Genomic DNA, 24,449 nt, shown 5'->3' with positions numbered 1-24,449 from the left:
TTACTTGATATATTACTTACTTACTAGTCAGTTATCAATTTTGATGTCAAATGATTGATCAATGAATTGTTTAAACACTAGTAATGGATTGTGTGTTTCTGATGAGCTCGATGTTATCGTGGTCACTCAGATTCAAACACAGCTTATTGCAACAATTGTTCTGCTATCCGTAAGATCCAAAACCTTTGAAGCAAGTTAAGTATTCCCCAGACCCACATATATACAAAAGATTTTCCTGACAACTACACCAAAGTAGCTCGACACCAGGTAATGTTTTTGTTCTAAAAAAATATACAGATGCTGTGAATGAATCTTCTAATGTCCTTCAGGTACAAATGTGTTCCTTTCTCGTCCATTAATATTGTAGTGCAAATATTTATGGCATGCAGCGTTTGAAAAGATGTGCCTGCGTGGGTAAATAAAAAACAAACAAACGTTGTTCCTTATTCCTCTGAGCTTTCTCCCCAAACTTCTCTCTTCCAGCTTTAAATAGCAGGTGGCTAGCTTCCTTTCCTTTCCTCTCCCTTTCTCTCTTCCTCTTTTGTCCCCTCTTCCTCCTTTTCCTCCTCGCCAGCCCGCCACAGGCACAGAACACCCAGCAGACTGGATTTAAAGGGAATTTGCGACTGTTAGTCAAAACATTAGAACAGCCACACCTTCCTTTTAAGATCTTGCCTGCTGCTCTATCTCACTGCCTACTGATGCTTGCCGCTTCCACTGCTTTTCCCTTTTGCTCCCCACGGATCCTGGGCGATGGAGGACACACTGCTGAGGTTATATAAGTCTTTCCTCACTACTTGTTCATGCTAGGAGGTGTCTTCAAGAAAGAGTGAGAGGAAGAGGAAGCTTGAATGTACACAACTCTGTGTATGAACATCTGGAGTGGGTTCGCATTTGTGCATGCAAGTGAATAAAAGGGGAGTTATCACTCGTAACTGAATCTGCTACACGACAGAAACTCACCTGTCAATCACTTAGCATCCTCCTCCTCTGCTCACGACTCGGGTCCCTCTGCTGCCTCGTTCTCTTTCTCTCTGTGGAGCCGAGAGACTCCCTCACTCACAAATACAAAGACTTTTGCTGTCTGCCTCAGATTTCCCTCTCAAAGATCTAAATCTCTTTGTCTTCATCTGCTCACTCCATACTTCTGTCACCATATTCAGTCTGTTAGAAAATCATCTGCTGCCTTTGATTCATTTCCTTTCTCATCTCCTACTTGTTATCTGTCAGTGCTTTGTGTTTCACCGCTGTATCTGTGCCAGGACCCACCAAACATAATTCACTTTACAACCATTTTTATCTCCATTCACGTTGTATTGGTTGTAGGACTTTGGTGTGTAAATGGGAAACCTGGTGATGAGAAACCAAGGAAACCCCTCAAAAATGTCACACAGAGCAGCATCAAGTACAGTCCTCTCCATGACTAAAACAGGCAACATATTTTCTCTGTAATAACTAGTCACGGAGCTCAAACATGATTTCAAATAGCATGTTATGTCAATAGCCTGACATGATTTCCTTTTGCACAAATTAATAAAATCATACAATGACCTAACTGACCATTTGCTATTTCCCAACGTTAAATCTATATATTGGCTGAAGTTTTTATGTATTATAAGTATGATAAGGAAATATAAATGTCTAATTATCATCTGAGTATTATATTCACTAACATTATTGTTTGTTTTGTTTTTTTTCATCTTTGTTTTCACAGACATTTGCCAACATGAACAGGGTTTGACTTTACTAATGCAGGACCCTCTGAACATATGTGACAAAATACAGAACCCTAATTGGCAATTGCTACTTAACAAAGGCTGTTACGGCTGCCAAGGGTTTTGTTTCTCTGTCTGTTTGTTTTTGTCCTGTTAATTAGCAGCATATCTTCAGTAAATTTGCGTGGAAAGTTGGAATAAGAAAGTATATGTGTTTTGAAGCCAGTCTTTTACATTGCATTTGTTTGGCAGATGCTGCAGATTTATTTTAATTGGTTTATATTCATAACAAATCAAAATAACTGTGCTCTCTTGGCAGAGGTTTATGCTTTCTGGGTACTTTCCTGTTGCAGCATGAATATGATTAAACTAATTTCAAGATGAAATTTCATGTTAAATAATTGAAGCAGTGCCCTTAAATAAAAATGGTATGCTCAGATACTTACAGCATTAATGAGTATTTTTAGTTTTTATTTATATTAAATCACTTTTTAAGTTCAGTCTGTCAGCATGTCAAGGATAGGACTGTGACAGTTGCTGATTTGCTGATGCGCTATTCTAATAACTGAATGTGTTACTCTTAATGCCAGGGTAATGCTGGGTGGTAGCTTTTTTAAGTATCCTCAATCTGCAGCCTTAAGCTTTTCTCTGGACTAAGCTCTTAAATTGTTTATTGGATCAGAAGATCCCTGCACTGACAGACAGCCACCTCTTCAGGCAAATATCCAAAAACCTGTTCGTGTGTGCAAGCCTGCTGCCATATGTATGTTTGAACATACACACACCCATCAAAGCATGCACATGCCTGGCAGTTTGAATTTAAACAGCACATTCAGCGAGTTGCCGGAGTAATAAGTGTTGATTGACGCTTTGTTTTGTTGTCTTATTACACTGGATCTCGGCTGCCTGTCAGGGTGACAGGAGGATGGTAAAAGTGGGGCATGGTGGATTGCCAGGTTATTTTTGGTGGCATTTGATGCTCTGATGTGTGTGCATGTCTCCAGCTATGCACGCACACACACATACACAAGTGTTTGTGTGTGCATGTGCGTGGGAGGACAGGCACTGACAGGAGTTGTGTTGAACACTGATAATCGCGTTGATGTGCTGCAGCTGAGGTGGTGTCAACAGAAAGTGCTCTCATCCCCTTTTGCCTGATTTGCCACAGTACATTTGTGTTGTTCCAGAGATAAAACTGCATTTGTTTCACTTTGTGGAAATATGTGACTGCAGAAAACTCATTACACATAATAGCAGCTTTTGCATCAAGCTTTTCTGTTGCCATCTATCCTGAAATAACAGACAATGACATGGCCCTTCAGAGTGCCATCCAGTCACTGTCACTCAAGTGGAATGTAAAGAAAATCGCTTTAGTTGACTATAATAAGTCAGATCGTTCTGTTTGGTTTGGTTATATAACTGCTTGACGAAGCAAATGTACACATACAGTGTGTAATCATATGGGCTATAAGAGCTGGATTTTCTCAACGCTGCTTTGGTCCACACTGACATTTCTCAACAAATATTGGATGGATTACCATGAAAACTTGTACAGACATTTACAGTGCCCAGAGGATGACTCTTGCTGATTTTGGTGATCATCTGACTGCATTTTTCATTTCAGCAGCTCAGCTTTGTAGTGACATATCTCAATATTTGAGATATGTACGACTTGACTTTGATGGTTTTCATTCTTCTCCTCTACTTTTGCGTCAAATGATTTACATCCTCATCAGGGGTAGTTCAGTGTGTCCAAATCTTTGGTTTACATGAAAAAAAAATAGAAATTAAGACTTGATGTGGAATAATAGATGCTACCATGCTAAGCTAAGATGGTGAATATCTTGTGTGCAATGAATTTCATTGAAATGTCAATACCTTGAAGAGACTAACAACAGCGTTGTCTGACTGCTGTGTGGCTTGGGAGTGGCTGGGCGAGTGACTGAGGATGGTCGCTGTACTGGCTGAAGTTTGCACCTCCTCCCTGTCCCTCCTCTCCCAGCTCACAAACGCCACCACACCACACCTGCCATGTGAGACCTTATTAAGGCATCTGCAACGGTTTCATCACTTATATTCCCTACATGTGAACAAATGTCTCCTTTTAGCCTTTACCTGTAAAATGTCAAAACACAGTTCTTTTTGCGGATCAGCATTTCGTCAATCCAGGCTGGGAAATGTGGGGATACATTTGATTGCTTTTTTTTTTGCTATCAAAACAGCTTAAGCACTGGCATTACTCACCTGCTAGTCCAGTATCTCGGAAGACGCTGTTAGTTTTGTCAGTCAGTTTAATCTTCACACCCCAGCCTGATAACCAGCATTCAGTGGCCAAACACAAATTGTCATCCCAAGATAAGAGCCACGGAGCAGCGATATGACAGAAAATTGGATTCAGGGAAATAAAACATCCAGGATAAAGAAAACAGACAAAAACAAGTTTCTATGGAGTCATTTGCCTGTTTCGTCCTCTTCCTCTTTCTTTCTGTCTTTAATTTGCCCTCATTTTTATCTGTCCTGCTCTTGTCTTATTAAAGGTCATTCAGCTAGTTTAATGGGATAGAACATTAGTGTAGCTGTAACCTAGTCAGTGAGCATGTAACTGCTGCAATGTCTGATATACAGTAATGAGTGCTACAGGTCAGTGCTGATAGGACAAGCTTCTCTCCTCTTCTCTCTCCTCTCTTTCTGTAAGTTGATTGAGTTTTTTTGTTTTTTTGATATCTCTGCAGGGTGCCAAACTTCCCATGTCCATCATCATAGTTGGAGTGGGTCAGGCTGAGTTTGACGGTACGGTGACTTTAATAATGTATTATAAAATATTCATATGGCAGCCACATACAGGACATAATAGTAAAGAAAGTGTCTTCTAAAACTTTACCAGTGTCAAGTCAGTTAAACAGATTAAAACACAAGCCAATAATTGACTATTTAATTCATACAACTCACAGTCTATTACTGTTACAGCCAGCTCTAACCTCTCTGGCACTAATTCAGAGAAATACCGGAGAGAAAATGACTGTACAAACTCATTTGAGTCCGTCGAGAAAGGAATGCGTAGGTGTATGCAAGCATAATTGTAGAAGAAATGGCGGAGGTTAATTGCTGGGCTTGCGGTGTTTAGTGCAGATTATTCTAAATTGCACATAGGCTACAATAAAGAACCTATTAGTTGATTAGACATGCAAAAAAGACAGATTACAGCCGCATAGCTCAACATCCTCTCTCCTACTGTTGCTAAGGTAAAAATGCATGCTATAAATATGACGTACGATAACTAAACCTTTACATGAGTAGTGTATTAACCATGTCTCTGTCCTAAAGGCAACTGTCTTCACCTCCTTCTAACACTGTGGGTGTGTGCATGTGTGTGTGTGTGTGTGTGGATGAACTTGTGTCTTCCAGCTATGGTGGAGCTGGATGGAGATGACATAAGGATCTCATCCCGGGGGAAACTGGCAGAGAGAGACATTGTTCAGGTGACTGCCCTTTATAGCATGAAAGAAAGTTTCCCTTTGGTAATGAGATCCGGATCACTATACATAGGCCATACTGTTTCCAATGGGTTATAAAATGTATGTGTCATATTTTCACATTTTACATTCACACTGTTACCTCAGTTGTGCTGCAACATTAACATTTTGACAAAACACCATCTGTTGGCGTTGACACCCCAAACAGATTAGGTCATCTGTGCAGTTTCTGTTAATTCCCATGATGACAAGATACCCGCTGATCATCTTTTTGTTTCTGTAGAGTCAAAATGTGTGAGTTAAGTGACTGATGAAGTGCAAGGTTTCCCAAAGTGGTTTATAGTGCCTGATGAAATTAATGTTATTTAATAGCTATTGTTTCTGCCATCATCTTTTGTACTGTGTCAGGGCTTTAATGGCATCAGCTAAAAACCTTCCTGGGGAAAACTTTGATGTGCTATGACAAATAATACAAAAGACGAGGGGGAAAAAAAGTATTTTTATCAAAACCATAGTAGAAAAATCTGTTCACTTAGACCCATTCATTTCCTCTTACTCCTGAGGAAAGCCAGAGTACAGGATTAGTGACAGATCAGCATCCTAAAGCTTGCAGGATCTGGCAAATGTTGCGTAACATGGGGGCTTAAACATGAGCCCTCTGGATTTCTCCATTCAGTATATCACCCTGCTCCCAAAACCCGCTTGTGTACATTGTCAAAACGTATTTAGAGCTTTTCAGGAATCACTGCAAAAATCACTCATGGTGTTATGACAGAGGAAACCATATGCTGTGAAGTCCTGTTCAGCGCTCTATTAAAATGTTAATTTTTAAGATTATTTTTCTAATCATGACATCTTTATCCACATGAGCATTAAGTTACTACTGTATATAAGCATACTGATTTAACACTTTCTACTCTTCTTATCAGTTTGTTCCCTTCAGAGATTATATGGACCGGACAGGAAATCATGTGTTAAGCATGGCTCGGCTCGCGAAAGACGTGCTAGCAGAGATCCCCGACCAGTTCATCTCTTACATGAAAAGCCGGGGGATCAAACCCAACCCGGCGCCACCCCCCTACACACCGCCCGGACACACACACCACCACACACAGCTCTGAAGCCCCCCTCTTGGCTTTTCACTGAGGACTGACAGCATGCAGCAGCCACTCAGAGTCCAATGGAAACTCTCTGCCTCCTGTTTTTTGGTACAAACAGGAGCTGACCCACCAGGAAATGGGTGTGAATTTTGTGCCGTATCCTCCAAGTGACTATTGGAGCAGCATTTTGTTGTTTTTTTGTTTTTTTCTTTTGGTTTTCTGTGATATATTTATTTAGCCAATTTCTCTTAAAGAGAGACTGGAAAATTTCCAGGACTTGTTGGTGAAAGCCTTTTAATCAACACTGAGGCAGTGACTGTTTCACGTCTGATTTGACAGCAGGTTGGTTCAAAAGGTCATGTTGTGGTTAAAACTTGTGCCTGTCTGTGGTTGTTTCTCTAAGTGTATCAGGACATGTGAACTTTGACCTAAACCTTGCTCGTCAGTCATTGGTGTGGCCTATTTCAGTGATATTTTTTAGACACCCTTTCCCTTCTGGAATTAGTTTTTATATTTGGGGATTACCTCCATATCTGCTAATACAGTAGCTATGATGGAGGACCACAGTTTATTACGTTGACATGAATCACTCTTTTCATACTTTGGGGTGTCACATCTTATCTTCTTTAATAGGTAAATGTTTATAAGAGCATGTTTTATGAGAATTTAATTACCCATTTCCCAGTATATATATTCACGAATATTATTCAGAGTGGCATGGACTTATGATAGATCTGTCAGAAATGTTATCCATTTGAAGTGGTCACCAGTTATTTTTATGCAATTGCATCTAAAAAGCACAAGGCAACCTGTCTCTATACCAAGGACACGATTATGGCATTGCTACAAGGTTAATCATATTCAGCCATTTTGAGTGCTGCTATTCACTGTTTCTGAAGAAAGTACCCAGTTTATTCATGCAACTGAAGTATTGTATTGTACTGCAGCTGCAATTCAGCATGTTGACCCAGGCTTGTTTTTGGTTTTTATTCAGAAAGGATAAATTTCCATCACAAAAGATGATTGTGCACAAGAAGAATGTGAACTAGTTTATCATAGCCTCTTTTTTTTAAACAGTAAAGATACAGAAAATACCATAGAAATAAAAGACAGACAATGAAACAGGACAAAGATATCAATGACACAACATATAACAAAAACATGTTATAGATATTTTTTATAGCTGGATTAACAACTTGTCAAAACTCCACGTTACTTTATTTAAACTGCTTTAATTTCATTGATTTTTGATCATATATACCACACAAACAAACAAAAAGTAGGGGTCTTAAGGCAGTTACTCCCTAAAGACTTGTCTCTTAGAGAAGCATAATTTGAAATGCTAGGTTTCATACTTATACCATTTTAATTGATACATGCGTATATTAACATGTATGCCTATTACATATTAATAAAATAAATGTACTTTATAAAATTATCACTAAATGATAGACGCCAAACATACAGGAAAGGTAGCTCCCCACTGCATGATAGTTTACTCTATCTAACCGCCGAGGGATGGCGATTAACTAGAGACCATTTCTATATTTTGCCCAGCGCCCAATAGCAGGTTAATCCGGCCCTGATACTATGCCAAATGCACCATCTCTGCAACCCAGAGATTCCCATGTCAGGGCAAATCCGTATGCCCCAAGTGGCCACGCATTAGCAGCCAGATAACCTCAGTCATCACAGATTATGAGTCAGTACAATCACAGCCACAGTGTTCCTCCCAAGAGATTTACATTTTATATAGCCCAGTCTTTGCCACAGTGTATTACAAGTCTCTGGTGGGAGACCTTTTTTAAATAGTCTCCAGAGTTTTAGGATTTATTTTCATTACATTCAGTACATAATCTTTCATCTTTCATATGTAAACATATTAATACTCTATCTATACTGTAGGGCACAGAGGGATTCTAATCTTAGTTTTTTGTTCAATGTCAGTTTAGTGTAGAGAAACAAACTGGTCTCCAAACAGAAAACAATTTTACCGCCTCAATAACAAAGCTTGTAACTTGAGATGCATCTTTGCAAAGTGATGCAACAATGATTCCTGATAGTCCTAGGATGTGTCTTATGAAAATGCAGAGATCTAAAAGCTAAGAAATTTAAAAGGAATTTGAGGCACATAGGGATGTTTTTATCAGGAAACACACATGGGACACACTGTATGTAGGATTATAATAGCCACAATGAAAAGAGAGTTCTTGTTAAAAGTACTAAATACATGCGTGTGTAATGTAACACTCAAATCTAATTTTCTTTCTCATCATGCCCGTCTGCAGAAACAAATTTTCTATCCTATTTTTCTTTCCCTCTTTCTCTAGTGACACAGTAAACTTGCTACATCATTAACCTTTCTACTTTAGGCTTTGTATTTAAAAGAACAGAACATCCTAATACAAAAATTCTGTATAAAAAGGGAATATCATGGGATGCGAATCCTTCATTTACTTAGTTTATTGAAATTTTGGCGATGCTAGCAGTGGAGCTATAGCATGACAGTAACAGTGACATGACAGTCTCCACAGTTCTTGACTGGATTGTCATTAAAATTTGGTTTCAGTTTTCCTATAGAGTCATCAGCAGGTCAAACTTTTAACTTGTTCATTACCTTTATTTAGGACGAAATGCTAAAAAATAAAAAAGCTGTTCTTTGTGTTTATTGCTAATTATCAAATGTTAGCATGGTAACATGTTAAATTAAGATGGTGAAAAGGGATACCTGCTGAACATCTGCATGTTAGCATCGTCAGTGTGAGTACGTTAACTGAAAGCAAATCTTTGTTCGACCTCACAAAGTGCTTTCAAAACTTACTTCTACTTTTCTTACTTTTATCTGTCATTCTGTTACCATAGCCACCGTTCTGAACAATGGATGTGTTTACTACCCTGACATTCATGCACCCCTCATTGCCGTAGAACAAAACAAAACAATGTTACAATGAGTACAATAGACTGAAACCCTTACATTAGAAACTAACAAAGTGATGCAGACAAAGAATTAATCTGAGCTGAAAGGGTTCTATTCAAATGTCTAATGTAGCAAACTAAAAGCCTTAATAATGTGAAAGGCAGTCAGTCAATCTTATTTAGTCCTGTATTGGAAAGTAGTTTAGGTAGATATGTATGGCTCTCAGCTGGAGGAGAGATGAGTTAATGGTGGTCAAAATGGCATACAGCAATTTGCTTGTAAATCATTGTGTGGTGTCAGAGAGAACAGTGGAAAGATAAGAGTGGACTATAATATATAAAGTGTATGTAACAGCTGGTTTGCATCTAGATCCCAACAGCACTTTATCATCAAAAGGAGTGCTTACTGTATATGTTTGATATATTTTTGGGAATACTACTGTTTTGAAGATATTTATTTATTTATTTTTGGAGTTTTTATGACAAGCCATCGCTCCCATCTTTGTAATTACGACTTCATCTCCTCTTAAAGCAATTATTTTATAATTAGTGTGATGGATCGACTGCATGTTTTCTTGGGGTATATCAAAGTGTTTCACCCACAATGTCGCCATCTGTAAAATAGGAACCAGCCCAACCAGATTACATGCATGTCAGTGCCAAAACATGGCAGTAAGCTCTGTGGACTGTTTGCTATTTCTTCTCTCTTGTGCCTGGTTCTCCAAACTTTTTTTGTCTCACCGGTGGATAAGAAACTGTAGCTAATTAGCATGTTACAGTTAACACCTTTTTAAAATTTTATTATTTGTCTAATCCCACAGTTTCTCTTTGTTGTTTATAACTCTTTAGTTTTCTGAGTTGCATGACTCCCTACTTTCCTTTAAATGGGTTTTTATTGTACATGATTATTGTCATATGGTGGGTTGTGAAATGCTTTGTATTGGATTGCCTTAATTGAAAATTAATTAAAAAATGACTACTTTTATAAAAGTTCCTTGTTGATTTCAGTGGTCAGTGTTCTAATTTGTGCAACGGTGAGGTTAAAGCAACATTGTGGAACTTTTCTACCACAAAATAAGACATTTTAAATAATGCTACACTGACTTATAATTAGGTGAATGGTGTCTCTGTCATTCCCACTCTGCGCCCTGTTCCTGCGCTATGTATGGAGTGTTGTGCCAGAACCGGAGCTGGGCAAGCACGCAACGTAACCAGGCTTTATGGACATAATGGTGGAGACAAAAAGACTGAAGAGTGGAGGAATGATGAGGAAGGAAGGAAGCTAAGAAGACAAATGGAGACTAACTTGTTGCTTGATAAAGTTTAAGTTGGTTGGTTTTTCATTAATACTAGGCTAATGTTATGGATAATGTTTAATTCCAGGATATTACATCATGTATTTGGACTATCATCTTCAAATTCACATGGGAGAATGTAATATTACATTGATAATTCATTTACTTTTACTTCCCTAATGTCCAGTGTGTATTAAAACATCCTACTCCACAAGTTACATGTTTTTTAATATACAAACTTTATCTGCTTTATATTGTTTTTTTTATAAAATATACTGAGTACAAGATTCAAGGTTCTTAATTTTATAACCTCCCTAATAATACGGGGCAGATAATGAGACAACAGACAGTGCAGATATACAGTAAGTCATTACAATCAGCGTATGCAGAATGATGACAGAGTTTTAACCATTATCTCTCTGAGCTATAATCAGTGAAAATTATGATTAAGGATTTTTTCAAACTAAATGAAAGGTTTTGTATGCCTTTATTATAACCAGTCCTTTAGTTTTTCACACACTGGAACATGTACAGACAAATTAATGTAGATGTTTCCACATAGAGCTGGAGTTTGATTCTACCACAGAAATTTCTACAAAGTCCATGAATAAATCTATTGTGCAAAGTTGTGCACAGATGGGTGAAAACAAGGTGCTACCTGGAGTTCATTTTATTAATAGCCATCAACAGGACCACACCTCAACTTTACCACTTCTAACATTCCTATGAATACCTAACCTATGAATTCTGCCCCAGTACCCCGATTGTTGAATCCCAGAACTCCATCAACAGCCACTGCGTTCATGACCAGTACAAAATAACCTTCCCAATCGTTTGATCTTGTAACAATAGCTATCAAAACACCATACCATCAAGTTTACCTTAGTTATGTTAGCTTCTTCTCTAAACCCCTAACCGGAAGCCAGATATCCAACCACTGTCACATCTTCACTTCACAGAATACTATTCATTCAAGTGCTGCCTTCCTCACTGGCACTAAGTTACACAAACTTGTTCTTGCTCTTGATTTCCTGAGTTTCTAAATTTACCACTTCACTGCTTAGACCCACTTTGTCATGCCTGCATTGACACCATCTATTTAAAGTGAGACAAAACCTTAAATTATTCACTTCAAAGTTCAATCACTACCAAATCCTTTTGAGAATGTTAATCTCTGACTCTAGTCAAGTGGCTACTCAATTCTGGATCCATTGGCACTCCTGCACGTACTCTCCTTGTCCATCATTTCTCCTGTCTACTACTCTGGTCACTTCTTAAGAATCTAAGCTGTCACCTCAGCCTCCTACAATGGCAGCCCCGAGCACATACGGACCTACATAAAATCATGGACAATAAAAGAGAACAGTGGACTTCCAAGTTTCCTTCTTACCAAGATGGGAAGAAACTTAGAAATGTCTTCAGTTTCTTTTCCAGCTTACACAAGTTTGTCCTTCTTAAATTATTCAGTTTGCATCATGTCCTATGTACGTGTCTCGCCTCAACAGTCAGTGGGGGTGGCATGGGTGACAGCTGTCATAAAACTGAATCAAACCCAAAACTGAATGTAAAAAAAATACATTCACTTCAGCTGACAGTAGCCTCTCTCAGCAGCAGACTGCTTCTCTCAACACAGCAGGTGTTGTATATGTTCCACTGAAACATGAAACAATGCACATATACATCCACTTATTTAATTTAACGTATACATTCAGTCATCTATTTAATGTTTTTGTTTCATCAAATGTCCATTCGTCTTATTTCTAAGAAGCATGGGTTTTTAATTGGGTTTTCCGGCTCACATTTCAAGTGTAATTTCCCGTCTGGAAGGATTCACTTGAACACACTCCAGAGATTTCTGGAGTATATTTAGTTTCTGGGTCATGTACAAATAACAAGGTAGGGAAACAGCGTAATTTCCAAAGTTTTTGGATGGGCTTTTTTTGTACTTGAAAAGTTACCTTATAATTCACAGAGTAAAGAAATTATTCAGACAGACTGAGACTAATGAGTATAAAACGTTATCTTCCTCGAATACCTTGTTGTGTAAAACCAGGTCTGATCTCAGCCCGTGGCCCTTTGCTGTCTTCCACTCTCACTCCCCAGTTTCCTGTGGATCTTCAGTAACGAAATCCACCTACCAGCACCACTAAAGCTCACTAATTTACATGTTCTATCTTGTCTGTCTAATCTATAAAAATGTGCAAATATTACACATTGTGATTTTATATTTAGGTGCACCCTTTTCTTGGCCAAACATAGTCTCTTCCTGGGGTCATCACAGTGACAGCTAAACTTGAAGATGTCATTGCTTACAGCCAAATAAACAGGCCAGAACAGTATACACAACTTGTCATTTTTGCATTTTGATTTTTATACAGATCAAAGGTCCAATGTGTTAGATATATGGGGCTGTATGTAGAGAATATGGTAAAATGGAATATAATATGCATGTTTTCTTTAGTGTATTATCACCTCAACCACTATGTCTCTACACTAAGTAAAAGCAAAAGTATGTTATTTTTAAAAGAAAAAATAATACAACATCAACTGAGAATCTCACATCCCAAATTGTTAAATTAAGGCACCCCTAGTCGGACTGTACTACAAGATTTTTACCCATGACCTCTACTCAGGTCAATGGAGCATTGCACAGAAATTCATCTCAACACACCTAGTTTAGTTCACCCAGCTTCATTCTTTGCCCTCACTGTGTTGATTAATGGCCAGCATCAAACAATACTTGTGCACTGAAGAACAGGTTGGCCTTCAGCCTTTCTTCAACAGTTCTGTGGACATACTCAGGTTCCTCCTATTGTGTCCACAGTCTCCCATAAATGAGATGGAGATGGCAGAAGCAGCTGGGATGTTAACAAATATCTGACTACTGCCAAGAAAAGAAAATATGACTTGGCAGTCACTGGAATAATCAAATGAGTGGCTAAGCTTACACACACACACACACACACACACACACACACACACACACTGAACAGCCAAAACTTTACATCACTGTGAATGTAATCTCCCACAGAAATGTTACCCTACAAATGTCTCTGCCAATGAATAAATTAAATATTTTCTTTGAGTAAACTAATTACTACTACAATCATCAATCAGCTGGCTGATGTCAAACTGCCTGTTTTTTTAAAGCTGGCCATCTTATTGACTACCTGTCCAGTAACAATGTATTTAGCTTTACAAATTCTAATTCCACTAAAACACACTCATGGTGGACAATTAAGTCTGTGTGCTATTGATTTGTTTGTTTGCTACTTCAGTGCTTTTACTTAACCTGACAACAGCATTTGTCAGCCATAACATTCCCAACCCCAACTAATGTTTGTGGTATTTATTAGAAATATTAGCATATTGGCTACTACTTCCAAGCACGAACACACATTGCGAGTTTCCTGATGGACAGTAAAGTAAACTGCTGCAAACTATAGCCAGAGATGGTTGCTATAGCTTCTGTTAGCTTATGTTAGCTCAGTTTATTAGCCATGCTGCCCAGACTGTGAGCTGAGAGCTCCGGAGAAGTGTTAGTGTTTGTTCGACAGGTGTTTTGGACCGCCGGGAAGAGGAGGTTTTTCGTGGTGCAGGCAGATGCTAACAGAGAGTCGAGCCGGTGTCGTGCCAGAACTGGAGCTGGAAGGCGGGCAATGTAACCAGGATTAGCACCCTCTATTGAGGTAAAAACACCAAAGAGTACGTTGATGGAGAAAAAGAGAGAGTGACCAAATAAGAAGTACCTGGGGAAGAGTATATTTGGGACTGAATTTTAGTTGTTTGCTTTATGAAATAAAAGGCTGAAAGACAGATGCCGAGCTGGGCTTCTTGCTGTTGGACAAGTAAGTAATGTTAGCTGGCTGCTATGTCTTGTGTTGTTGCACTTACTTAATGTTTGGTAGTGCAGTAATATAATCACATGTACAGATGTCTGTATTTACAACAATGGTATTCCACTCTGAAATTGGGACTGCACAATTGCAAAAATTCCAGTTGCTTTAAAAACAATTGTAACAATAAACAATTGTAAGTCCCTAGTTGTCTTACAGAGCAGTAAATCTCCACAATAACCCATTTTTCCAGAGTGAATCTGTTATTATCCAGAAAGAGTGCTAAAAGTTTTTGCTAAACACAACTTGTTTCCTGCCCCAGTCTGTCTCAGGGCAGTTTTCAGCTCAATATGGATGAGAACCATGACAAGGCTTAGCTCCAACTAGTTTTTTTTTGTTCTTGTGTCTCAATGTGTCTATGTATTTGCTTTTATGGACCTTATCTGCCTTCAGGGAGTTCCCAGTGACATTTAGCCCTAAGAGGTTTAGAAAATGGATGGATAGATGGATAGATGGATGTTCTAGCAGTCACTAACAGTCATTTGTCAATTGTCTATGTTGTTGTCAGTTTGTTATTAATGTCAAGCCTGCCTCACTATAAGAATCATTTCAAGAAATGTATATCAATCCCTTGTGCAGCGGTGGAGGAAGTATACCACACTGTAAAAATATGATGTTACAAGTTCTGCATTGAAATTAAATAATGTATAATCAGTAAAATGTACTTTGTAAAGTATCAAAAGTAAATGTTCAATCAGAAACAAAATGTCCTTTGTGACTGTTTAATATTATGTAGTTGATTATTAGATTATTATTACTCAGCCATTAATATCTATGTTGTATTTGGTGGAGGTGGAGCTAACTTTTATCTATTTAGTCTAAGATTGCAACCAATGATTTGTTTTAAATAAATAGTGAGAAATGGTATTACAACTACCTGGAGTCCAAAGTGACAGTATTACATTGCTTGTTTTGTCCAACCAATAGTGCAACATTTAAAATTATTAAAATTAAATTTAAATAGTTAATAATGATAATTACAAGGAACACAGCAAATCCTCAGATTTGAGAAGCTAAAACCATTAAACGATTTTCAACTACTTGATCAATAGACCAATCTTTTATCTGTACTTAAATATTCTGCTGGGTAGATTTTATAACTTCTTTATATGTTTTATATCTAGTAATTACAGTAAAACTGTAATTAAGGTCTTGTAAAAAGGTCTTATGAGGTCTACAAGTACTTCAAACTTGTACAGTAAGTAAAGTACTTGTGTAAATGTACATGTAAAGGTACATTCCACCGCTGCTGTTGTGTCCTTTGTTTTGGTCCATGTTTGTTATACCAGTGTAAATATTCCTCTCTGTTTCTCTCAGTACCATCTCTCTTAAGCTTTCTATAAAGGAAAAACTGTTTTCTACACTGAATCACATAGACCACTGACTGTTATCATCATGTTCATTACAGCTACAGGCAAGTTTTTGTAGATGAGGACAAGGATAAGTGGAAACCTTCATTCCTGAAGGAGCTCACTGCAACTACAAGACCTCATTGTCTATGCTACTGTCCTCCTAACTGTGGCTGCTACAGACTTATAAGTTTAGTCCCTGTGGCTACAGCTGCTAGGTAGTAAAAGAGACTGCAGATACAATCATTCAAGGTCAGGCATCTCTGCAGGGGAACTGACTTCACTCTGCGTAATACAAAGTTCAGTCTGATGCAGCTGCTCCTCTCACAGTAAGAAAACCCGGCCAGCTGAGGTGCTTTAGATGCCTGGTAAGGGTGAGCAACCTTTGAAAGAGTGTCTAGCATGACCTACATTGAGAGAACCTCAGGGTAGACCCACATGTAAGTTGGTACCGTTACAGTTATAGTCTGTGCAAGTTTTGGATATTACACTTGACAGCAAATGTTGGTTGTGATGTTGTTTATGTGTTCACCTTTCTGGAACAATGGATCAGATGGTTTTAACTAGTAACAAAGGTCACCAGTCTGAATGTGTTTTTGTCTACTAGTGGTTGTGGAAGATAGAGGAATAATTAATATTCCTTTTTATATTGTTTGATGACAGAAACTGAGCTCATGATGAGAAGTTTTTGCAACCACCATATAAAGGAAAAGGTTTCAGCTAAATTAGCAATATTTCTTCTATCTCAGGTAGATGACACATACAGGCAATGAATAAGGAAAAATGTTTTGATGTGCCATTTGGAAAGAGCACTCACACCCAGACAAAAAGGGCAGAAGCTTTCCTCAAGCTCCTTCTTATTCGGGTTACTAACTGGACATGTGGGACTGGATATCACAAACAACATAATACATGTGAGGTGACACACAGAGGTCACAGATATTCAGCTGGAACACTGAAGCCAAAAAAAAAGTTCATGTTCAACATGTCCATGTCTGAGAAATGCTACATGATGAACATGTGTTCACACTACCACCGCATTACAGAGGGAAGTTCTATAATTACATGTTAATTACAACTATTAACAACGATTTTATGATTCATGATTTTAGGGTTAATATGAGGACATGTCCAATAAATTAGCAATATAGTTACACTAATTTGTCAATAAGCCAGTTCACATTTAACAAGGTTTCCCTCTAAGCATCTAAACTAACAGGGTATATATAGAGGGAATGTCAATGTCTGTTCCCCCCAGACAGAGAATCAAATCAAAATCCACAATGAAAAAGAAGACCTACCATCAAGGAAAAGTTATTATGTGGATGTAACCTTGTTGGCAATCATAGTACAATTTGTGCTCAATAATTCATGAGCTCCACCATCACCACCACATTGAATTTTGAATCCAAAACAAAAAGGAATGCCTTGTTCAGGTGTTTATTGATACTATAATGCTCAAGTCCTTTATTGTTTACCTCACTGAAAATGTTAGATATACAGTAGCTCCTTCATTCACAAGATGATGAAGAGATTTAAAAATATTATTTAGCGAAGTCCAACAATAAATATTAGTTCACTTGAACCAGAGTTGATATTGTTGTTGATATAGTTGGCCTTGACATCAAATATCAAGAAAACAATGAGCTCAGCTCACTACATTAGATAAAGAGCTCAACATCGCCTATTATATGAACTCTATCATGCGTATATATATATATATACACACATATAAAACACATAAAGGTAAAAATGTCCACGTTGGACAAAAAGGCATGGCTTGGAGCAAACAGCAGCACAGCAGCGCTCCCACTGTCAAACATCACCAGTCTCATTTTATGGTGGCAGACATAGGATCATGTCACACTGCAGCAAAGAGCATTCCCAACTTAATATTCTGCTCAACTGAGTGCTTAAAGACAAGATCTCTCTGTCAATCTAATCAATAAAAAAACATTGCATCTGGGTTTCAGTTATTGATGGCATTATTAGCCCTACCTCAGTACATATTCTTTAATCTGTGTTAATTCTTTAGCAGATTGTTTGTTTCTGTACTGCTAAATTGTCTTGTCTAGGTAGACTGCTTTAGTGTTTTTAACCATCACCATCAACTGTTTTGTATTTTTAGTTTTATACTAAATGTGGGCTTGTGAGAATTGACTTGAAGGCAAATTGAAACTGCATTAATTTACTAAATCATTATTCATTCAATGTATGTTGTCTAGTCAAGAACCTTGAGTTCTCGCACCCTGCATTTTACTTCTGGTCTTTTTAATTCATCATTAAACTTCATAACTGAGGTCTTTTTTCTTACACTAACATTCTTATTCCTGTTAAAGTTTTCGGAAGATTTGCACATATGAGGCGGTTCAAAAACTTGTGATCTCCTTATTTATAATGTAAATCTTACATATTTGCATGATGAGCAGTCACACCCATGGATTCTGTTGGACAGCACCACTGCTGTATCAACAGATGAGAACAAGGATGGGTTGATAATTCTGTTATGGAAAAGTAAATGAGCTTTGATCCTATTTATTTCATCTGCGAATTGTAGATACCCAATATTTGAGTGTGTGTGTGTGTGTGTGTGTGTGTGTGTGTAGTGTTTGTTTATGCCATTGTCACAAAGCACAGAAGTGACTATGACATCCCTGCTGATTATCTTGGTGCATGATTTATAATCAAGACTTTATTCTTTCCTGAAGAGATGGAATTGCATGACTGGGCAACCCAATTTTCATCTCATACTCTGTGTACAATGTGTGGATGAAACATGCATTTTCATTGTTCTCATCTTCTCTGTCAGTCCTCACAAACAAGCTGCCATGGCAGCATGAAAACAAGACACTTTTATCAAAATGAGCATAATCTGATGAGACGGTTTGTTGAATATACAGTATATAAATATATATTGGATGTCACATTGTGAATTGAATGCAGATTAGATGGTGGGGTTAATGCAATGGTCTGTAACATAACCCCTCCACTTGGCCTTAATCAAATTAATTCTGAGTGGTGGGAAAGGTTGTGGTTGGATTTTGGCATCAGTGTCACAAGATGTATGTAGTTCTACATGTGGAGGTGGGTTAATAATAAAGTGCGTGTTGATTAGTGATTGGCTCCTGTGTGGTGAGAGAGAGAAATACAAAATAGTCTGAAATTATATGAACTGATGTTAGCCTCGAGAGGTGACAGACCCTGAGACACAGAATGGTGCTATATGGCTTGGCTAGTGGTACCAAATGATAAATAAAATAATAATTCAATCCTACTTTTAATTGCCTGAGTTTTGTTGTGACAGAAATAACTAACTGAGTTTGAACATAGATCTGCTTGTCTATGCACGTAATCCTCTCGATATGTCTACACATCCAGTTCTTGATGTGCATGAACACCAGCATACACCTGTTGTAATTAGGAATGTGAATGATGCAGATGCTACAAACAAATATATAATTGTTTTGGTGATCAGCTTCAATTAATTTTCAGTCACTGTGTGTGTGTGTGTGTGTGTGTGTGTGTGTGTGTGTGTGTGAGAGAGAGAGAGAGAGAGAGAGAGAGAGACAGACAGAGAGAGACAGAGAGAGAGAGAGAGAGAGAAAGAGAGAACTAGGGTGGGGCAGCGCGCATTAAAGGACACCATCAGTAGGTGAATGTCGCCATCTTCTGGATATAAATTGCTAGTACTAAACAGCTAGTGGGTGTGTGTGTGTGTGTGTGTTTCCTTCTGTTGATCGGTGGTAAAGACAGTGTTTTGATAAAGTCTTGACTTACTTCCATCTCTTGTCTGGCTTTCAGAAAATTATTCATGTAATTATTATTTGTTATAATTATTCAGCGCTCTGTGTGGACTGGAGTTCCCTTGATGTGAGCAACAAAAATTACATTAGCATATGATAGAAGTCTGAATCAGTTTTATGTGTCCCAGTAGTTGTCACCCTGACTGTGACTATCTATCAGCTTCTTAACATTCATTTAACCAACAACATGAACCCATACAAAAGTATTTTCTCTTGAGTTTTACAGATAAACACAGAGCTTCATTTTGAACTGCATTTGCATTATTGCAGTAGTTGTCAGTTGTCCCCATGCCTCAGACTGAAGCAAGCTGTCTGTCCCTGTAAGTATTTAATGACAGTTACATCCACCTGGTGCTGATCCAGGTAGCTCAGGTTTAGATAAACCTCTGATTAGATGGCTAAAACCAAAAAACAAGCACGATTTGTACCCCAAAAGTAAATAGAAATTGTATAATCTGCATGCATGACTTAACAAGTAGTAGGAAAGAGACGTGTTCCAAAAAATATTTGCAGTATCAGAGGCTTTATAAGATGCTCATTGTAAACTGTATAAAATGCAGCAGTTTTAATGTAAGTGAAGTTTATCTGCCTCTGAGAATCATGCCTTGGTAAAAACATGGTATCTGTAGCCCTGTGTGAAATAACCATAATTCATCACCTAATGAAGGCACATTTTAGAGTGATCAGTCCAAGGCATACCTGTGTCATAGTCATGCTGTTTGTTCAGCACCTTGATATGCCACACCTATCAGGTGGATGGATTATCATGGCAATGGAGAAGTGCTGTGGATTATCCTCTCGCCTCATCTGAATTGGGCACTGATTCTGGAAAGAGATATTGCTGTTAAATTGAAATCAATTTTTTAACACTGTGAGCATCACAAATTAGATACTATTCACCTCATTTATAACGAAGGTGGAAGCAGCAGCCTCAAGGAGACATTAGTGATGAGGCTCATTAATCTACCTGTTACAGACAGCCACAGCCACAATACAAACTACTTTTTCATTTCAAACTAAAGCTTTCTGACTATCGTTAGTGCTTAAATGTTGGAAAAGAGCCTGATGTTAAGTCTTTACTGAGGTGCATGGTTAACAGCCCTTTCTCATATTTTCCATGACAGAGTGTCTTTGTGGCCTACACCTGGTGAGACATAGAGTGCTCAGTATCAAGGCTAACCAACACACTAAGTCAAATATTGATTTTAATTTCCTCGCTTCACTATAGAGCATTTGAACTAAACAGATGTTTTCTTTTCCACCTCATCACATCAGCTCTGGGAGCATAAATCTACATGCTGTCCCTTTCCGACTTTTTTACAGATCTTTAATAGATCTGGTGGAGGCTGCAGTCTTGGTTGCATTGCCAGTCTTGAATTCCAATGAGTGGTGGAGGAAGCACTGAGAAGTAAAAGTAGCACACCACCAGCACACAGGAAAATACTGCATTTCAAGGTCATGCATTCAAAATGTTACATGCTGGAACCAAAATGTAAAAGTACTCACATTCATAGTGGTATATTTATTATTCATACATTATCGGCATATTATTAGTGATGCAATAACATGTAGAACAGTGGTTCTTAACCTGGGTTTGATCGAACCCTAGGGGTTCGGTGAGTCGGTCTCAGGGTTTCGGTGGAGCTTCCGCCCTGGAATTTTTTATACCATTTGTTACAACATATCTTTGTGAGCAATCGTTTTCGAGGATGCTGGACATAAAAACTAAGAAAAGGAACAGACTTTGCTGTGAAAATGACATGAGACTGGCACTTGCCAAGGTGAAGCCACGCATATCTGAACTGGTCTCTCAAAGGCAACAGCAGAAGTCACACTGAGGTAAGTTGTTGTGAGTTCATGCACTGTGTTGGTTTTGTTATTTGAACAAGGTGATGTTAATGCACGGCTCATTTTGTGCACCAGTAAAAAAATCTTTTTACTAAAGAAGGGTTCGGTGAATGAGCATATGAAACTGGTGGGGTTCAGTACCTCCAACAAGGTGAAGAACCACTGATGTAGAATGAAGCAGGTTAAGCTTATTTTACCACTGTTAGGTCATATGTATATACTGTATATACCTCTGTACAATATATTTTATTTTATCGTATTTACTATTGCTTTTTGATATTTTATCATGTATAGTTTGCTTTATAGTATATTTTTATTTTTTGTTGTCACTTGTCACTTTGTGTAATGCTGCTGCTGCACTATAATTTCCCAGCTTGGGATAAATAAAGTATATCTATCTATCTATATTTTATGAATGAATCTTATGGATTACGTGTCAAATCTACTGAGAAATATAGTGGAGTAAAAATTAGGATATTTCCCTCTGACATGTAGAGGAGTGTGAGTGTACAGTAGCATGAAACAGAGCCCACACAGACAGTGCAGCACTGCCTCCATCGCTTACAGTGAGTCATAATAAACCGGAAGGGGAGGGGTTATTCAGTGCGGCTGCGTGCGCAGATGTTCATCTAGAAATAAAAAAATGGCTCCAACAGAGATTGAAGTCGAGTGGCAGACGTGTGAAATTATCAAATATCTGTTTGAGGACGAGGAGGACGTCTCCTATCGTACACTGTCACTAGACGCTGGACTGGAGACGGACGGCCCAGCGGGACCCAACGGTCAGTTCTGTTTGTCAACCGTTAACCGTTGACGTTAACCGTCGAGTGCACTTTCATTTTCAGATGAAAACGAGAAGTCAGAGAGGTCAAAACAAACACGAATAATGTTCACATTTACTGTGTGCTGCAGCTGCTGTCGTCTGCTGTGCTGTCATTTTATGTCAGCGGTTTGTGTATTTAACCCTGAAATAGATGACATTACCTCGTATAGGCTACAGGCAGGTATTCAAATAAATACGACACGTAAATACAGATGTTGTAACACTTGACACTACGTGTGCGTCTCTGTTTTTGTTGTTGTTGTTTTTTTCAGATAATTTTGACCCAGTTATTATAGCTGATAAACTGAGGACTGTGGCTGATGCCCTGAATGAGGACTTGAAATTTAAAGCTGCACTGGAGAGCTTCAAGAAAGCAGCACAGAAAGAGGTACACACACACACACACACACACACCTGTGTCTACCTGTTGAACCCAGATGCAGTTTTTCACAGTTATCTGTAGAAAATAAAAACATTTCAGTCTCAAAACTGGGCACTCCCTGGCACCACCATTTAAGCAGATGTAAGCAGGGGGAATATATTTCCTTGCAGTTTGAAAGGCTTGTATAAACACATTTGATTTAAGTGGGTATTGCTCAATAAAGTATTAATCTAGTGCTCGAACAAGGAGTGAAACATCAGCAGTCTGGCACGTCTCAGCCATGTGTTTTAGTTAGAGCTGCCAATAGCTGTGTGTGTATATTATAGGAATAATCAATTCAAGTCTTGAGAGTGGATGAGTGCTCTCTACATTATGAACATAATAATAATTATTCTATTATAATTACGATTTTATTCTTTTTTAATAGTTGCATGAAGTTTAATTTAATTAGTATCTTACTCATGTCTTAGTTCAGGCCTGCCCGGAGTCTGCCTCAGCTCGGAAAAAAAGTTACATGTGCAATGCAATGAAATACATTTATGTTCAATTTGTGCTTCCCCAGTTCATGTTGGTCAGAATAAAATGCACCGTCTGTCATACCAGTTGTAAAAGGGAACAAACAAAACAGTTAGAAACATATCCAACATTGATGCAGGGTGAGTCTTTCTGTTTCTAAGCTTTGAAAGGAGGTTAAAGTGAGGATTATAGCTGTAGTCAGGACTCCTCTTTATGTCAGCTGTGATGTCTTTATATTGAATCTCCTGCTGTGTAATATCTGAACCCGTGTCTCATCTCTCTGCAGGTCACAGAACAAGCATTTAGCCAGGGCGTGGAGGCCTTGTGTCAGACTCAGGTCTTCCAGACTGCTGAAGTGGCTCCAGAGCTGCAGCTGATCCGTGCCTCAGCGGCTTTTGGCCGTTATGTCATTAAATCATCTCCAGAGCTGAAAAATCAAGTCATAGGAGTCATGTCTGCATTTGTCAACAACCGTGTGTCACCATGGTTGACTAAGCAAGGTGGATGGGTAAGTAGATTTCCTCTTTTTTTTATTTCTAATTGCGACCATTTGCACAGGTCTGAATGCTGTAATGCTACGCAATAGAGATAGCATTTTAATTTAGATTCTGACACAAGTGTCCCAACTTAGACTTTCTCTTAGATCTTAAACTGCTGCAAAGCAATATAAAAGTTAGAAAGGTTTGATTGATTATTCTGATGAGATAATATATTAATCATTGCAAGAGTCAATGTCTTTAACCATTGCACCAGCCCTTTGCACACGGTGAGTGTTCATATTTATGACACCTATTTGTATGCACCAAACCCTGAGGAGCAAATATTGCGAAATACTGCACAAGCTAAATTATCAGTCATCTTGTAAGTTTCATTTTCATTTCTTTTATTTCCCTGACTTTTTACAAGAACTCATTATGTATTCAAAGTGTTTTCCCTTCCCTTTTTTTCTAAACCACAACAGCTGAATGGACATTGTAGTTAGATCTGACTTCATCGTGACATCATTCCTTATTGCTTAAATTGTGGTTATTATCGCACTTCCCTGATGTTATGTTGCCGGTTTCATTCTTTAATTAATTAAGCAATACTGAACGCTGCTACTTTAACTTCACAGGGATTAACAGAGAAGCTGTTTTAAAGGTGTAATTAAACTGTTGCCTCGAACACGTTTGTAAATTTCAAGTACGCTGGAAGTTGATAATCTGTTTGGATTAGATTCAATTTGTGTTGTTAAACTTGCTTGGCAGTTCCAGGCCAACGTCAGTGCAATCTAGTGAAGAAAATGTAGCATCGTGTGAGGGAGAAACATTGAACTGGGCTCAACTTTAACAGC

The 24,449-nt window shown here is 38.2% G+C and overlaps 1 protein-coding gene across 1 annotated transcript in view; it reads left to right on the top strand.

The window, feature by feature from the left end:
• The window catches only part of cpne5b (copine Vb), a 109,653-nt gene extending 100,728 nt beyond the window's left edge, over positions 1–8,925 (top strand). Inside the window, exons 19-21 of the mRNA XM_010756389.3 lie at positions 4,448–4,505; positions 5,121–5,194; positions 6,118–8,925. Coding sequence (XP_010754691.2) covers positions 4,448–4,505; positions 5,121–5,194; positions 6,118–6,309 — 324 coding nt within the window. The 3' untranslated portion in view covers positions 6,310–8,925. The remainder of the gene's footprint in view (positions 1–4,447; positions 4,506–5,120; positions 5,195–6,117) is intronic.
• The last annotated feature ends 15,524 nt before the right edge of the window (positions 8,926–24,449 follow it).

This window comes from Larimichthys crocea, chromosome VI (genome assembly GCF_000972845.2).
Source record: "Larimichthys crocea isolate SSNF chromosome VI, L_crocea_2.0, whole genome shotgun sequence".
Taxonomy (NCBI): Eukaryota; Metazoa; Chordata; class Actinopteri; family Sciaenidae; genus Larimichthys; species Larimichthys crocea.
The sequence above is the reverse complement of the archived record's forward strand: the minus strand, read 5'-3'. Positions and strand labels throughout refer to the sequence as shown.